This window comes from Xiphophorus maculatus, chromosome 13 (genome assembly GCF_002775205.1).
Source record: "Xiphophorus maculatus strain JP 163 A chromosome 13, X_maculatus-5.0-male, whole genome shotgun sequence".
In the NCBI taxonomy this organism is placed as follows: domain Eukaryota; kingdom Metazoa; phylum Chordata; class Actinopteri; order Cyprinodontiformes; family Poeciliidae; genus Xiphophorus; species Xiphophorus maculatus.
This window is the reverse complement of record NC_036455.1, coordinates 20,624,086-20,641,716: the sequence shown is the minus strand read 5'-3', so window position 1 is coordinate 20,641,716 and position 17,631 is coordinate 20,624,086. Positions and strand designations below refer to the sequence as shown.

Here is a 17,631-nt window from a genome sequence, read left to right as displayed (position 1 = left end):
CATAAACTGTTAGAAAAGATAAACAATTATTTAAAGAGGGTCGTGCAGGAATAGCGTCTTAACACACAGCAGGGTTTTCAAAAGCGACGATTGGCAAATATTCTAATCAGTAAAGTTCATATATTCTTGATGAACAAATGTAGAAATGACAGCATCAAATTTTGTGTTTATATCGTGAAACTATAGATGAAATGTAAAATAAATAAATTACAATAGTAATAATAATAATAATAATAATAAAAGTCTGTTGATGTCAAACTGTTGTTTCAAGGTGTGTGTAGTTTTTAAAATTGGCTGACCAAGCCTGACTTTCTGCGTTTCTATTTAGGCTAAATTTGGACTGGACACGCAGGACAAACAAAAATCAATTTCGTAACATTTTTTGGGGCATAACAGATGCAATAAAATACCATTAAAATATTCCCACGTCAAGTTCCTGGATAGATCGCAATATTTGAGTGTAGAATGAGGAAAAAAAAAGATAGATAAACTCTGTCTCCTAATGTCTAATTTTAATAATTAATAACGATTACTTAAAAAAAAAAAAAAGATCTTTACGAGTTCGGGTAAAACCGCGCGTAAACGACAGAACGGCTTTGAAAACAGACTGTTGCGCTCAAGTGAAATCAATACTGGCGATGACAAAAAAAAAACAAAAAAAACATCCAAAACCGCGTCGAGCCTCGTAAGTGGAGCACATATTTTATTTCACAAGGACAGGTTTAACCTACACTATATAGCCTACATTACATTGGTCATTACTGAGACAGCACATACAAATATTCACAGTTTAGAACACAACACAGCATAAGGACGCACGGGAGCACAAATGAATCTATATGGACTTTGTGTACAACACCGACAGAACTTGACACGAAAAAAAAAACAAAAAACAACAACGCCTTTTTCCCTCATTGTGCCTTCATTAGGTAGGATTTGTCTATGTACATTTGATGTGAACGTCACCTGGACTATACATTCAACAGTAAGAACCAACCCAGTCAAACACACGAACTACACTGCTGCTCCTCTGACTGATGCCGCCCCCCCCTCCCTCCTCTACCTAAAACAGCCCCCCACCCTAAATAAACAGGCATCTACAGAGTCTCCTAAATATCTTTCAAGTATAATAGAACTTTCCATGAGCAATGGTCATAAAAACAATAATAATCGTAGAGAACATATAGAAAAAAATGACCACAAACTTACTTTCACCTGACTCAGTTTTAACTGCAATGACACACACTTTGTGATCCAAGTCCTACACGTCTGAATGTGCGTTGGATTTTGTTTCTCTTTTTCTTTTTGTTTGTTTATCTTTTTTTCCTTCCTTCCTTCTTTTCCATCAGAAACCAAACACTTCAGTTGCCACTGTGGCAATTAAAGGTGATTTTTCAAGCTTATATGAAGAGAGGGGGGAGAGGGGGGTGAGGACGAAAGGGTGTACAAAGGACGTGGCACAGGCCCAATGTGCAAGCTTACAGAGATATAACACCATGAGTGTAAAATACTGAAAATCGGTCCATCGAATTCCACATGTGTTGTTCGCCATCTCAGTCTGGATTATGTGGGGTCTGTTATTCTGGGCACTATAGACCAACTGTGCACGGCGTTGGGACAAGCTGCTGGCCTGTTTTGATCTGCTGCTGTTGGTGCTGCTGCTGCTGCTGCTGCTGGGCCCCGGAGGCTGAGGAAGAGGCCGACCCGGATGATGAGCGGATCTTTGTGTTGGGAAGCTTGTGCTCCTTCTTCCACTTCATCCTACGGTTCTGGAACCAGATCTTGACCTGGCGCTCGGACAAGCACATGGTGTGCGCGATCTCCACCCGCCTGCGCCGGGTCAGGTAGCGGTTGAAGTGGAACTCCTTCTCCAGCTCTAGAGCCTGCTGGCGGGTGTAGGCAGTGCGGGACCTCTTGGGCACCCCTCCATTGTAACTGGCATTGACTGGGAGACGGGAAAGGGGGTTGGGGGGAGTGGGAGGCAGGTGTTACATGCAGGTTTAAGAAGGCATTATTTGCTTTTTTTTTTCTGTGTGCCCACTGCACATGCATATTGCATAATTCGTGCACCACGTTTCTGCAGCCGGCTTCTAAAGTCTCTTCTCCTTAACGGAAGAGAATGTGTACAAGCACTCGCATCCAGGGACACATCAAAGCTTAGGAATGATTAACAAAAGCAGCAGGGCGGAATATAACACTTTGGCTCGCCTCCAGTGCTAGAAGGTAGTTTGGGTTAAAAAGCAACAAAGGCGCACGGCCCCAGACAGACGAACACAAGCAATAAAATTTACGAGGGTCCTTAATTACCGACCCTGCTGCTCGATAGTCGTAAATTGCTGCTGTAAGGACTGCTACTAGTGCTGCCTCAGTGGGCTCATGCTTGTGTTTCCAGTGGCTGGGAACTCACCGCTGCTAACGTGGACCTTTTTCATCCACGGATAGACAACCGGCTCCTTGCCCTTCGCCACGCCGGGGTACACTTCACCGGCGAGGCTGCAGTCTTTGCTCCCGTTTGCCCCTGCGCCACCGTCTGGCGCCGCGGAGAGGCGAGCGCCGTGGCTCTGTGGGACCGGCTGCGGCTGTGCGTGGTGCCCGTCGCCGAAATCGTCGAGTCCTGCAGCGGCGGCAGCCGAGGGGACGGTTCCGTAGTCATAGCCCGTCTCCGCGTAGCCTGACCTGGGATAGGATTGCTCGTCGTGATGGGGGAAGCCCGTATCCTTTGGCCGCTCGTAGTAGTCGCCGTGGCTGGGGATATATCCGCTCTGCTGGTACTCGTCGCATGGTGGGAAGGAAGGCTCGATGTAGTTGGAGTTTATCAAGTAGGAACTCATGGTCATTAATTTGTGAAGTGCAACAATACTAATTTTTATCGCGCTGTCGTTTTTCTGATCTCCACAAAACCCTCCTACTCCCCCCTGTCAAATGTACAAAGTTGTCTGGTCACGTGCGAGGAGGCCACCAATCACCGCCTGTCCTGTGGGCATCATGTAAACAGGAACCAATGGAAAAGCATGGCACTGGCACCAGCAGCAGCGCTCGGACTGGCTTACGTTGGTGTTTTCCTTATTAAATCACAGCATATAAAGCAAAAGAAAGTAATCTGCTAAGTTGTTTACTGCATGAGTGCGAACTTTGGTGGGCGAGGTTCAGCATCTCGGCTGAGGCAGAATAAATCTGGTCGTGCTCCCGCTGAACACCTTTGCTTGCAACTGGAATCTGTTGCATCCCAAAGATGCAACGCAGATTTGAATTGGGAGCACATCAAAATCATCATGGTTGGAAAAGAAAACAAAAGATGTCAAAAGCCTCGAAAGTCTTCACGGGTTTGCGCGTCCTTCTGAAACTGGCACATGTCTTCTGATTCACGCACAGCACGTGCAAACAACCTGCAAAACTCTGCTTTAAAAGATCTTCAAATAAAAAGAAAAAAACAACCTCCAATCTGCCGACCCCAATCTTTTACCTCAATAGTTTGCTTTAAAAAAAAACAAACAAGAAAACGGCTTTTTTCTATTTGTTTGACAACATGATGGAGAGTCTACATAGCCATATTTTGCAGAGTAAGCTTGGCTTGTGCTGAAAGCGTGCAATGCCGCGTCTCGAGTTCTATTAAAAGGCAAATAAATTTGTCTAACACCTAAAACATTTGATTTGCATGTGCAATACAGCCAGACGCCAAAGCAAATATCCTGCAGAAGCATTAATAGAGAGCTGCACGTCAGAACTGAAAGTGTCCGTGCATTGAGGACGACCACAGGTTTTACTTGCAATAATGCCCCTGAATAAATGTATACATCATGGGAAGTCATTTAAGAAGTACAAAAACAGCCTTTAAAATTTTTACTACAAAATCTCATATAGTTTTCTCTTAGTTCTTAGTTTCATCAAGTACTGCAATTTTATTTTTTAGTTAGTTTAGTATTGTTGCGGTTGTTGCTGTCAACAACAAGAACAACAATGGTGATAATAATAATAATAATAATAATAATAATAATAATAATAATAATAATAATAATAATAATAATAATAATAATAATAATAATAATAATAATAATAATGAGAAGAAGATGAATTTACAGAAATCTGCTTTGAAATTCTAAATTGTCTGTGATTCAATGAGATACAATAATAATAATAATAAAAATTCTGGTTATATAAAATAAAAACAGAAGATAAAAGACATGTTGCATGTTCAGAAGGACATCATGAAAAGCGTGTCTGACCGTGCTGTTCGCCATCAGCCATCATGTTCACGTCCAGTTTCCGCTCCTTATCCGAGATGACCCTCTGTATCCGTGCTCCTCGAGGATGCAGCAACAGCAGCAGCTCCTCTCGGATCTGGTCCACCTCGACAAGGCCTCTGCAAGAGAGAACCAGAAGGGGCCCACAAAACTTGCGGAAATACTGAAAGCTTTCTTTTCTTTTTTCTCTTTTTCTCTCCCTATTTTTTTTCTGTTCTGCTGCTGCTGCTGCTCAGCCTCTCTCCTATTCTTTTTTTTTTTTTTGACGCTCCCCTACACAGAGATAACTTCTGCCTGACCCCGAGGTGACACCGTTTCCATTTTGTTTCTGATTAATCTTGCCCATTGACAGTCTTTGTTAAACAACAAGGCGTTGCCCCCTCTTTTTTTTCCCAAAGAGGCGACATTTTCATATCTGTTAGACGCGGTGACCTGGGGTTCACCCCGGACTTGGACTTCAGTTTTGCAAGGCTCTCTTTAGCTCTTCAGGGGGCGCGCACTTCAACACACAAGGAGGTTCCTCGAGGGATTTCTTGGTAACACGTTTGCAAAAATACTTATACGTTCAGACGTGAGGATATGGATTGCATGTGAATGAAGGGTTTTCTGATGTTTTCCAGAGTCCTTATCTTCAGAAAAGTTGCAGACTGTTGGAATAGAGCGCCTGAAAACAGCCAGGCCCGTGCGCACTGAGCCAGAGCTGGTTAAGTATCCATCCTAACTCATTGCAAATGGCATACTGGAGATTCACTGTGTCCTACACGGCCGCAGAGACCACCTGAGAGGCAATGTGTCAACATAATGTCGGCGGGTAAGAAGGCTACACATGATATCTAAATTCACACTCTGCTGGCTTTCTATTCTAACACGGGTCCAGCATAAATATAGAGCTGGTCAGCTAAGCCGTTATCCACTTACAGTAAATTAAGCCGACAAGGCTAGGAGCGGCTGCGAGTTTTACAGATGATTCTACTTGTTGCTGCTATAAACCTCGGACACTTTTTTTTTTTTAAACGTCATTATTAGAAAAGCGTTCGAATGCACAGCTTCAGATTACTCCTGTTATCTACTTCAGGCCTGCGCGCATTGGCTCCTGGAGACATTTGTGCCAAAATGCAAGAAAAGAAAACTGATCTACTTTCAGTCCCAATGAAACCCGACGAAAGCGTGTGAGAACGCGCTCGTTATCCGCGCAATTTTCCACAAGATTTAAAACTGAAAATCACGCCTGAAACCGCAACAGGCTTGAGTTGAAATTTCAGCTTTCACAGTGAATGGGTTCGAGGTGTTGGCTTTCCGGGCGCATACACACTGCGAAGTGAAGGTCGAGTCAGCCCATATATATCAAGTTGACAGTATACAGTAAATTTGGATTATCAGAGAAGTGCTTTGAGATGATGGTGACAGATTGTGTATGGCTCCCACAAGGTCTTCTGTCTGCATGAGCAAGAAAAAATCAAGAAATGCCAGAGAAACATGCCCAATTCACGTCTTTAAAGAAACATTGTGGCTCGGGCTGGCATTGGTAATATAATCGTTTGGTGCGCGGTATGCATGGCGTTATGACGTTTTCACAGCGTGGTTATTGCAGCAACAATTAGCCATTAGAGTAACTGGCGTCTTTCTACAGCTGCTAGTTTTGATTGGACGCGCTGAACGTTTCTAAAAAGTTGAACAAAAGACGTTTTTTTGTTAGTTTGTTTGTTTGTTTCTTCTCTTTAAACAGCGCAAGTTATCTTGGGTGCAAACGATTCTGCAAAAGCAAAAATACAGAAAATATCAAATCCATCAATCGTGAACTGATATTTTGATGATAAAATACATTTGACCGTCTTTGACGTTTATAGGAATCCACATAATCCGCATTATGCATTGAAACTAATGAACTAATCGTCCATTTTAGGATGTGTGTGTGTACAATCACAAGACGTGGAGCAACTTGATACCACTAACTCATTAAGGACACTTTAATTTTGAATTTAGGCCTGATTAAACTTTTTTTTTTTTTGCCCAACTACAGCTTCTCAAAATTATTATGAAACATATTTGGACAAAATGAACATTTAAGTTGGTCATAAAACGCCCAAATAGTCACTAACGGTGTTATATGTGTGGAATGTAATTAATTTTAATTCATAAAAATACCTAAATAAGAATAATTACTTCTTTTTTTATGTGGAATTAAGCATTATTTTTCCATTCATTCCATGTTAATGTTGCAATAAAGAATGTTCTATGATGTGGTTTTGTTTGTCCATTCCAGGTGATATAAGTATGACTGTGATTTCGTGATATTAAAAGGAAATATGTTTTAAACGTAAAATGTGTCTCGTCCATTCTCTGTTTTACTGTCTGCTAATTGTTTCGTAATTGTGATAAATTGTGAAGCCCAAGAATCTGATCTGGAAATCAATAGCTACTTGTGCTTGTTTACATTTTGAGCGCATTTCTAGGACAACTCTCCAAACAGACCATCTATGCACATCTTTCTTATGTTATGTCTATTTAAAGTAGGTCGGTGATTTTTAATATTTAGGCCGGAAAATGTATGATGCGAATTTTTGCTTTCTACCCCATTTGTCCTTTTTACAGTTTTTGGAAAACAAAGACTATGAAAGTAAGAATTCTTCGGCCTATTTGATTAACCCTACAGCATTTAGTCGACGATTTTTCAAGCTTTCTTTTCAGCGACACTTTAAGAAGATAATACCCGTTTATTTGTCTGTTCTGTAATACATCGCCTGATTCGCAAAGGCGGCAGATCACATTTACGCTTTGCAGCTTATTTGATTTTATGTGCACAAAAAAAAACCCACAGTCTCTGTAGCTTTTTCATCTTTCTACCGTGTTTAGACATCAATAAACGTCATTTCTGCATATTTTCACTCCCTAACGGATGTTTATATAAAAGGCAATGTTGTGTTTTCCCAGGTATTTTCAATTGAGATGGAAAAAAAAATCTCAGGGTGAAAAGGTTAATAATTGTAACTGAATTAAAAATATGTATTTGCTGACTGGATGTTATTACCTTTCGTAAGACAACACAATTAAAGCAAATGTCTGAAAACAAAAAAAATCTGAATCTGTTTGATAAAACGCAAGAAAAAAACCCCAGCAAACATCTGTGGTATTTCTAGTTTAAAAAAAAAAAGATTCTATTCAGCTGGTCAGGAAGAGCGGGGCTAAATGTGTTTTAAAGGATCTGGGGCTTATTCAGGGTGGGGGTGGAGGCCTTCTCATTACCCTGTGACCGGGTCGAGAGTATCAATCCTCAAAATGCAAATTTTGCCCTCGTCCCTAAACATATCAGATGCAATTTATTCAAAGGAAATTCACCAATCAGCCGCCCTAATAAAACGCCAAACACTCAATCTTGTTGCTGAGGCGGGGGAGAGACCCATGGAGTGTGTGTGTGTGTGTGTGTGTGTGGCGGGGGGGTGCATGCGTGTGTGTGTGTGTGTGTGTGTGTGTGTGTGTGTGTGTGTGTGTGTGTGTGTGTGTGTGTGCGTGCGTGCGTGAAGGGGTGTGTGTGGGGGGGGGGGGGGGGGGGGGGGTCCCTTTCACCCCCTCTCTGGTCCCTAACGCGAGGTCACTGCGCATCCAGGGTTCACCTGGAGTGCACCGTGCAACATATGTAATGCAAAGCTATTCTGCCTTTTGTGTGGAGAGTCAAGATTGCTTTTATAAAGGCTGGCATCAAGCTCCGAGTGAACAGATGACGGAAACTTGTTCAGCGCGTAAACTTTTGACCCCAATTTTTCCTCCTTCTCCTCCTCTTCTGCAGCATATATCGCTCTCATCAGTAGCAGCCAGGAGAGATATCTGCAACCTCCCACAGCCTTCCCCAATATACATATATATACAGAAATATATATTTATATATATATATATGTACACACACACAAAGAAGAAGTCGACTCTTTTAATATGCACTAATTATCATTTTCCACAAATTTGATAAGCAGACGAGTTGCCAAAACCAAGATGTGAAATGCTTTTGCGTCTTTGTGATGATTCCCAGTGACAGTGAGGAGGAAATCAATCCAGCACCAAGCTCCAGCTCAAGGCTTATAGGGCTGTAAAATATGCAAATCATCCATTAGAGTCAGAGCAAGCAAAGCAGGGGAAACACTTTGTTGGAAGCATCGCTTCAAAACTTTCTCTCTCTCTCTCTCTGCACACATCAGTCCCTCCGGTGTTGGTGCACAACCGCAGGCTTTGCAACCTTCGCTAACTTCATTTACGTGCACTGTCCTTATGGGCAACCTGGCATTGCCGAGAAGGCGTGCGCGCGTTTGCCGCCGTGCATGCATGTGGAAGCGGTTTGTTTTCCTCGTTTTCCTCTGCATGCAGCAGGGTGACAGTGAACTTGGCCTAAAGCGAGCTCTGCTGGTGGCTCCGAGAGGATGCAGATTCATCTTTGTGCTGAGGGGCTGACCTCCGGATGAACCCACAGCAGCGCTCCCCTTCTCTATCTTAGCCTGGCAGCGCGCTGCACATGGGGCCCTGTCGAACTGTCTCCCTTATTTGAAATATTGGCAAAGGGGAATAAAGGGGGGCGCTTCGGTTCCATAGATCCGCGCTCGAGGCACGTCCTGTTTGATTTTCAGTATGCCTCAAATGAAACTGGGAAGAGTATAAACAAATATATGCTTTTGTTTTTGTCCTGCTTTTTTAGGTCCAGTTCACATTACAATAGAAATTTGTGGAGAATTGAATCTACTGCAGTTTCGCTTTGCATTTCTGATTTGGACATTGATATTTTTTATTTGCTTATGATACAAAACCATAGTACTCTTCCTATGACAATAGTTTATTTAAAGCTGTTTGAATTTTCATCAAACCACGAATGAAATCGGTTCACCAAATGCGTTTTCTCAACGAATGTCCATCTGGATTGTTATTTTTCTGACCGGAAAGGACGCGCTGCAACGCCATATTCTGAGCTCTCTAAAGCTGTTCTTCAACAAGGCCTCCGAACCGTCGCAAAACTCTACTTAATGTGTCTGGCCAACTAAGAAGACAGACACGTGGTCACCACCAATTGAATATTGTGAAATATGGCCAACTATTGTCATATTTCATAATATTCAATTTCATTCTAGTTACCAGATTTTTCAGCTCCCGATAGTTTCTTACTTGTGTGACACTTATTTGCGCTTAAAATAAGGGCAGACTGACACACATTATTATTGTTAAGGATAATAAAATAAACTAAAATGTAATAAAACATTGTCACACTAAATATCTCTGTTTTCTTTAACAAAAAAATGCAATCAGCATTTTATTAAGACATGATTTTTTTTTCAACGCTTTTTTCACTTCTGACCGCCTTCGCCCTTATTCAGACCAGACAAGAGGTCACCCGCAAAGCGAGAGTGACTTTTTTTTTTTGCTTTTAGGTGAACTGAACTTTTCAACCCCGAATACACACACACAGGGAGAAGAAAAGCTTGGTTGACACAAAACGGAATTCCTTGTCGAACGTTTCCCCCGTTGTTGCTTCTTCCTGTGTTGTGTTTACCCGACAGTGTTTACAGCGAACCCCAAAGTCCACCTCCACGCGCATCCAACATGTGGAGCGCACGTTTGCGCTCCTGCAACTTTTGCTCTTTCCCTCGGCGACTATGGACCTTCACGCGTGCTCCAAAAGTCATCTGTGCAATCCAATCACACGTTGTGCATCTGCAGGCCTGAGTCAGGGCTTAACTTTATCAGGCGACACCGCCCGCTCTCCTGCTGCCCAATATGGAACATTTCTGGCTGCACGGTCTGTGAGTCCTCCAATGTAATAAGACGACAAGTTTTGTGGGGGTGGAAATGGACACAGAGATAATTATCCAACATGTAAAAATGGATTATGAGTTACACCGCAGATGGAGGGGAAACAAGTTACGCAGGAAAGGAAGCAATTAAATAGCCATGAGCTGGACCCAACCCTGCGCAACATCTGCCGAGACCAGTATCCAGCACTCCACAACTGACAAATTAGTGTAATGCACTAATAGGGACGGATAGAGAGGGGAGCGAATACAATAATACGGCTGTTTAACACGGGGGTGACTGCACTCTGGCTACCGGTTGGTCTGGAGAAACTTACCCAGAGAGGCGGTCTTCATCCTGGAGAGAGAGAGTGTCCGGTCCACGCCGAGAGGAAAGTCCGAGCAACAGAGGCTGCAAAGAGAGAGTCAGACAAGGCTTCGCCCTCACTGCGATTATATGTTATGTGCAATATACTGTCAACTCCCCAAAACCATAAAACTTACTTTAATGGCCCACCACGTGACCGTTTATGGCCAGTGAGCCTATCTGGCCGCTCTGCCGGCTGATTTTTTACGATCTAATTCATAGACAAAACCCCCCATTCATTTAGCACCCAAATGTCAAGAGGAGCCAGAATCGGCCCTGTAATAAAGTTTACAGCCGGGGAAAAAAGTCGAGTTAATTTGCTGGGGATTGCTCAGAAGAGTGTGCGCAAAGGGGGGTGGGGGGTGAACTGGTCGGCCCCTGCTTGGAGCTTGTTAGTGGAGTTTCTCCCCCCAACACACACACACACCCACACACCCACCTCCGCAACCCCACTTCCCATGCAACACCACAACAAGGTGAGTAACAGCTTTCATTCAATGACAGAACCTGTTGAATTCAACCGGATTTGACTCAGAAAAGGCGAGGAGACTTTGACTTCTTTTTTTGAGGGGGGGGGGGGGGGGGGGGGGGGGGGGTGGAATGTTTAGGAAGAACGAGCAGAGGCCTAGAATTAACCACAAAGAAGAAGAAAGCAAACGCCTCCTTGTAAACAACATGTGGTTGAAATGCAAAACATTTCAACCACATTTTCCACTTCTGAACGCAGGGACGTGAAAAAGCGTTCAGATAAAGATGTCCACTGGGGTCTGATCTGGTTGACAATTAAAAGTATATATATATATATATATATATATATATATATATATATATATATATATATATATATATATATATATATATATATATATATATATATATATATATATATATATAGACGTCTACCAGTAGAGGAAGTTTTCATGACTAAATGCTGTTAACGGTTTTGAGGATGATTCTCTAAACAAGACTTTTGACTTCTTAGTTTGGACTAAATCCGGATTCGGTCTATGGCGTAAGAAATGTATGTAATATCTTTTACATTTTCTGGCTACATAAAGATAAAATCTAGCCAACCCTAAATAGCAGTAAAAACACACGTCCAGCTTTTGGAGGAAAAATCCTCCACCAAGCGGCCCCGCGCATCACAAAGTCTGAAAAAGAAACTCACTAAAGTTGCCGTTTCCAGTAAAAAGTTTATTATCACGGCTATGACAGCCATCATCAACATGAGCATCGATATCATTCTTCTGATTATTGTAGCATTTTTTTTTTACCTCTTTCCAGTCTTTGAAAAACATTTACAAAAAAAAGCTCATCACGATGAAGTCATAAAGGTGGGGGACCTTCCACATAGAAACAGCAAGAAAAAAACAGGGACGAACACGTTTTTTTTTTTTTTTGTTAACTGTGCTGCGCCCAGGTGAGCAAGTCGAACATGATCTCCTGCAAAAAAAAAGAAAAGGAAAACAACTTAAGAAAACAAAGCACCGCCACTGTACATACAAAGGGGCGAGACGGCACCTCTGTCCATACACGTGTGTTCACAATACAATTACGCACACAAAACGCTTATTTGCTGGTTATCGGAAAGCGAGTTTTTTTTTTTTCTGACAAGTTGGCACAATACATGAGACAAATAAATACATACATATACAGTACATGTACAGAGAGAACTAAACACAAACCTTCTATTTAGTTAGTATTTATCAGACTGCTGTTTTGAGTGCATCACACAGATTTTTACTGGACAAGTTCAAGCTTTTGATTTTTTTTTCTCCTTCTGAACAAGAAATAATTTAAACGTTTCTTTCTCTTTTTTTGTCCTTAATCTTAACAGAACTGTACATAATGCATATTTTTACTCGCATACTGATTAACACGGTGAGAATATAAAGAAAATATAAGGTTAATGGGGGCATTTACAGAAGATGAGGTGGCTCAAAGCCTCCGCCAACAAGTCCTTGCGAGATTTTTTTCTTATTTTTTTTTTTGTACACTTTCAATAGTTTATTTCATTTCACTTTATTTATGAGAGAAGATGTAGGGGGGGCTATCAAGGCCTGTAGGCTCCCCCGCCTGCGGCCGCCATGCTCATGCTCTTCAGCTTGTTGTCCTTCTTCCACTTCATTCTGCGGTTCTGGAACCAGATTTTGATCTGTCTCTCGGAGAGGCAGAGGGCATGGGCGATCTCGATCCGCCGCCTGCGGGTCAGGTACCGGTTGAAGTGGAACTCCTTCTCAAGCTCCAGGGTCTGGTACCGGGTGTAGGCGGTTCGGGCTCGCTTGCCTTCAGGTCCGGACAAATCTTTGGACAGAAGCACAGCAGAAAGAGAAAGAGTTTTAAAGAACGTTTACGTGAATGTGTAAAGTTTGAACACATTATTGCCAAGACGAGGGGAGCTGTGCATCATGGATCTGAATATTCGAGTTGGAAATTGAAAGTTTGAAACTGAAATTGTATATATATATTTTTTTCCTCCTGAAAGCAAATTTGAGTCTGACTTTCTGGAATCATTTTTAACTTAATCGGATTATAAATGTGTGTCAATGAATTTATCTTGGAAATATTCCTACCATGTCATTTGTTGTAAAAATAGCGCTGCACAAATGAGTTTAACTGAACTGAACTGAGTTAAAAGGAATTGATAACCGCCTGGAGATTAATATATTCATTTACACACTACAGAAATGGAAGTATGTACACAAAATGTTTCAAAATCCAAATTTTATCGTTAAACAATATTTCATCCTTGGACTAAAAGGTGAGCTTTGCTAAATGACCCTTATCTGCGTAAATCAAAGCTTTAACAAAACAGGTGAGAGGCGCGATTTGGTGCCACGTTTTTAATATCTGTGTCAGACATCACTAATATAAAATACCGAAATTTCACTACGATTTGTTTGTAAGTTACAATACTTTCTTTTATTAAAAAAATCAACAGCACCAGCTCCACATACAAGACATAAAATCGATAAGAGATCATTAAAGAGAGCAGTTTACCATGACTTATGTGGAGTTTTCTCATCCACGGGTATATCTGAGGCTGTGCCGAGTCGCTGGCACTCTGAGGAGTCGTCGGTGCGCTCCCCGCAGGCTTATCTTCCTCCAGGGGGGAAGCCTTGGACGCACAGTCCCGACCAAGCAACAGCGTGCCTCCCCCGTTCGAGCCCGAGCACTGGGCGCCGCTTATGGAGTTCTTCACGGCTCTGAGTTGGGGTTGCGTCTCGGCGCCCGGCGACAAGCTGGCCACCGTGGAGGAGGAGCACGGCAGAGGCTCAGGTGGAGGCGAAAGGGACGAGTTCTGGCTGCCGCCCGCGGACTGGCTGTACCTGACGTTGTCCACTGAAGGGCTTGCCGCTGCCGCCGCTGTGTGCGTCGGGGAGTAGCCCGGCGTCCGCTCGCTGCCCACAAAGTGTCCGCCGCCGGTCCGCCCGACCGTCAAGTCCATTCCGTTGTAGCCATAGCCGTACCTGCTGGAATGCATGGCCGTGGAGTCCCTGTATTGCTCGTTCGCGGTATTATGCTCTCCATAATTATGTAACTGAAAGTCCGCGCCATTGGGATAGCGACCGCAGAATGAGTTCACAAAATAGGAGCTCATTTGTTGACAGTTCCCCCTTTTTTGCCCGCTGCAGGTATTGCTGTTGTTTTTGTGATTATTTTGGTGGAAGTAAACAGCATAAACCTGCAGCTCCTTGATTTGTGGCTCTTATGCTTTAGCGCGTCCTATTGCACCCTTGCACAATTTATGATGAATTATGGAAATGAGAGTGGGACATGGACTTGATTCTCTCTTACGTAGGCACCCAAATATGGGGTACGAGGCAGAATCACGTGCTTTTGTTGACCAGTCGTAAATCCTGCCTGGTGACCTCCAGAGGTAAACTCGTGCACGCAGGAAACACTCGGGCGGGATGGGAGGGAGTGCGCGCCTCCCCTGCCTTGCGCTCTCAGCTATGCGAGGAGTTTTTCCACTGTCGTGCTGCGCCATCCTCTGGCGCAACTGTTGCACTGACTGTCTGCGGCGCTTTTCCGAGGCGTGGGCTCCACACACGGGGGTCATTCGGAGGTTAACGACCATTGCGGCAAAGAAAGAGGTCTCCTAAACAATACAACGTGACATGCTGAGAGTTCAATCTCTCCAGAGATAGTGTACAGGAATAATTCGATCAGAATCTGTTATGCACGTTGTGCCGGGAGATGGCTGTAAATAGGCTCAGATAATAGAGTAAAAGCCCATTCAGAGCAGGGCCGCGCGCTCTTTTGCACTTTTCCCCATATAAAAGAGCTGAACGACTTCATGGGAGAACGTGCTGATGAGTAAATGTTGGGAGAGGAGATTGAAGCTCAAAACATCACATACGCAATATCAAATAATGCAACAGAGCCTGCCGTTCAGAGCCTTTGCAGCTTGTGCCACTTTGGCAAAATGAATACCCACACATACAGGCTTTATATGAACACAGAAATATGGTTTATAAGCAGGTTAGAATGGGTCGATGCAAAGCATCAGACACTTTAGAAGATGGCTATTGCGTCTTTTTTTTACGCACATAATCCGACCTTATTTTTGTCTTATTTAGAGGCGACTCTTTTATCATTCTGACTTTTAAAGACTCCGTCCTCCAGCAAAGTTACTTTTTATATGTGTGTGAGATGTCAACTGAGACCGATGAGAGAATTATAGTTCTTTTTTTTTTTTTTTTTTAATGAGAAACTAAAGGCAGCCGAGATTTGTTCTCGAGCTCAGAGAAACGATGAGAGGGAGAAGACAACGTATTGGAAAACAAATCTATGAATATCTCGCAAGTAATTTGTAGTTTAAACTGAAGAAATTGTTTCTGAAATGAGACGGGGAAAAAAGATAGAAAAATAATAACTAATTATAGCAGGAGAAAAGAAATTAGGGGCTCGTCGCGTTCCAAATTTCTCATTTGCTCATTTTTCTTTAGAATTGCACAGATACGGCAAGAATTCTGCATTTCTCCAAACAATGAGTTTGAAAAATGGTCACTGGAAAAAGAAACAACTTTCAGCTGGAAACTTATATTCTTTCTCTTTTTTTATGTTTTTGCTCTGTTCAAAGCATCCCAATCACTCTGTTTAGCGTTTTATTGTATCACAAATGGATAAATCAGCTTCAGACATTATATTATAAAGAGATGAACTATGGAATGGGGTCAAAATCTTGTGCATGAAGGCGCAGAAGCCTCCATAAAGCCCTGCACACATGCAACGGACAGAGCTCCCCGTTTGGCTTTTTTCCCCCCTCTCTCTCTCTCTTCTGGAATTTTTATGGCACCTTCGCCTCTCAGAAGCACAGACTTGTTCCCTGGTTCATGCCCTCTCTCACCCCCGGAGCGGCCATTTTTGTTTTATTTCCCCAAATGCACAGGCCCGTTCTTGCGCGTTAAGAACGCAGAAACGCAAGATATGCGTTCGACTTGGTGAGTCCAGAAAGGCTGGATGCATGCTGCAGCAGTGCAGAGGACTCCACAAAGGTTGCACATGAGCTGCTGCGCAAGGAGCGTGTTGCCGAAGCTGCAATGCTGCAGCAGCTGATCTGTGAGTTGGGGCCAGTGACAACAAAGTTCCCACGAAACCTATTTGAGTTGAAGCAGGGACACACCCGAGAGCTATAGGACCATAAAAAAAAGAAAAGAAAGGAGGAACGAGAGAGGCAGAGGGGCGAGAGGGGGGTCAGGGGGCATTCACAGCGACGCAGCATCACAACACGATTGGAAGAAAACGCAGACGAACCGCTTTACAACTGGCCTTTTCATATGATGGGGACGTTTACCAAAATAAAGTAGCAAAATGAAAAAAAGGAATGTTATTCCTATTATTATTATTATTATTATTATTATTATTATTATTATTATTATTATTATTATTATTATTATTAATAATAATAATAATGTTTCGAACCTGTTTTACTTTTTTTGGGCGCAATCATCTTTACACAGTCGAAACAATGAAAATAAAAATGAGCGTTGTCCTTTTTTAAAAGAATAATTTGAGAAATTCAATACATAAACATCTAGAAATAGAAATATTTACATATATGCGTGTCTGTATTACAGTCACATGATCTGTGAATGTACAAGAAAAAATGTGTTTGGTCTTAAAGAACAGTTTGCAAAAGGTAACGAGCAGTAAAAAAAAATCTGCAAAGAGCCCTTTATTGGGGCAATGCATTATTTGCATTAATTTTCAATGCCTGCATGCACCGATATAATCACCATCTGTAATATGAGATGCACGAAATTTAACAAGAGAAGTTGAAAAATAATGAACAAAAAATATATTGTCAGTTATTTTATTTTTTTTATTTTTCTCCCCAAGCTGCACTCAGCGATTTGCTGCAAAGCAACAGAAGCAGCAAAGTCTCGGATTTAGTAACGCAACTATATTGACGATTTGCATGGTCACACAGTCAAATGCAAAAGATTTACAAGAAACAAAAGACGCAAATGTCAACCCACGAGGGCTTTCCTGGGGTTGCACACAAATATTTGCAGCAGCAGCAGCTGACACCACAAGGTCGGCACAGTTTCAGTCCCATGATTGCACATTGATATTTTAAGCCTGTAGATTCAGAAGCAGTGTATAACATTTTCAAGAATAAAATTGTCAAACGCCAAGCTCTGTGATGCTCTGGCTCCACAGCAGAGATTTGCAATTCACCAGTTGCAGCTTCAAAACCCGCAGTTGCACGCAGTCTGACGCGTCAATGTTTAAAAGGTGCATGCTCAGGTAAAATGCAAAACACGGTCAGAAAAGAATCACACACTAACACAATATTATACACAAATGTTTAGCTCTTTGGCACCAGGACTAAAGGCAGACCTTCATAACGTTTCCTAATCTTATCCACAGGAGGGCAGCAAAGAGCACGTTTTGAATTTCGCAGACCACATTTAAAGCAGAACAACAAACAAATAAGGTCCACATGGGCAAGTCAGAACACGAAAGGAACGCAGTCTTTCAACAACCTGGACACGTATCTATTTGATATTGACATGTACCTCTCGTTGAATTCGACAATGCACAGGAAAACGGAGCATTGGTATTTAACTTTGCGAATTCATATCGACGCCTGAACATGTGCAGTCTGGGAACTTCAGCTGCCTTACCTTGTGACGGCCTCTGCATGTCAACAGTGCAAATCAAGGGTGGAAGGGGAAAGCCTCCAGCTGAGTCCACGGACGGAAACCGGGACTCCTGGGGGTCAGTGACGCGCCAGCGCTCCTTCCATTTG

General features: G+C 42.6%; 3 protein-coding genes across 3 annotated transcripts in view; all 3 read right to left on the bottom strand.

Moving 5' to 3' along the window:
* The window catches only part of hoxa3 (homeobox A3), a 33,828-nt gene extending 16,233 nt beyond the window's left edge, over positions 1-17,595 (bottom strand). The window contains exons 1-3 of the mRNA XM_023345011.1: positions 17,507-17,595; positions 10,342-10,415; positions 4,224-4,360 (exon numbers count right to left, since the gene is read on the bottom strand). The gene's annotated coding sequence lies outside the window, so the exon portion shown is untranslated. The remainder of the gene's footprint in view (positions 1-4,223; positions 4,361-10,341; positions 10,416-17,506) is intronic.
* Positions 1,590-2,831, bottom strand: LOC102225275 (homeobox protein Hox-A4). The gene is made up of 2 exons (XM_005802720.2): positions 2,408-2,831; positions 1,590-1,945 (listed from the first exon to the last, which is right to left on the bottom strand). Exons 1-2 carry the CDS (start codon positions 2,829-2,831, stop codon positions 1,590-1,592), a joined length of 780 nt encoding a protein of 259 aa, XP_005802777.2.
* Positions 11,277-16,236, bottom strand: hoxa5 (homeobox A5). The gene is made up of 2 exons (XM_005802722.2): positions 13,371-16,236; positions 11,277-12,674 (listed from the first exon to the last, which is right to left on the bottom strand). Exons 1-2 carry the CDS (start codon positions 13,969-13,971, stop codon positions 12,424-12,426), a joined length of 852 nt encoding a protein of 283 aa, XP_005802779.1. The 5' UTR covers positions 13,972-16,236; the 3' UTR covers positions 11,277-12,423.
* Positions 17,596-17,631: the final 36 nt, after the last annotated feature.

What these genes read in the sequence shown, in the direction of transcription:
- LOC102225275 (XM_005802720.2), bottom strand. Translation starts at nt 2,831, where the DNA reads ATGAGTTCCTACTTGATAAACTCCAACTACATCGAGCCTTCCTTCCCA. An exon ending in AAAGGTCCACGTTAGCAGCG is followed by an intron (nt 1,946 to 2,407) that starts GTGAGTTCCCAG and finishes CCCGTCTCCCAG; the next exon opens with TCAATGCCAGTTACAATGGA.
- hoxa5 (XM_005802722.2), bottom strand. Translation starts at nt 13,971, where the DNA reads ATGAGCTCCTATTTTGTGAACTCATTCTGCGGTCGCTATCCCAATGGC. An exon ending in AAAACTCCACATAAGTCATG is followed by an intron (nt 12,675 to 13,370) that starts GTAAACTGCTCT and finishes TTCTGTCCAAAG; the next exon opens with ATTTGTCCGGACCTGAAGGC.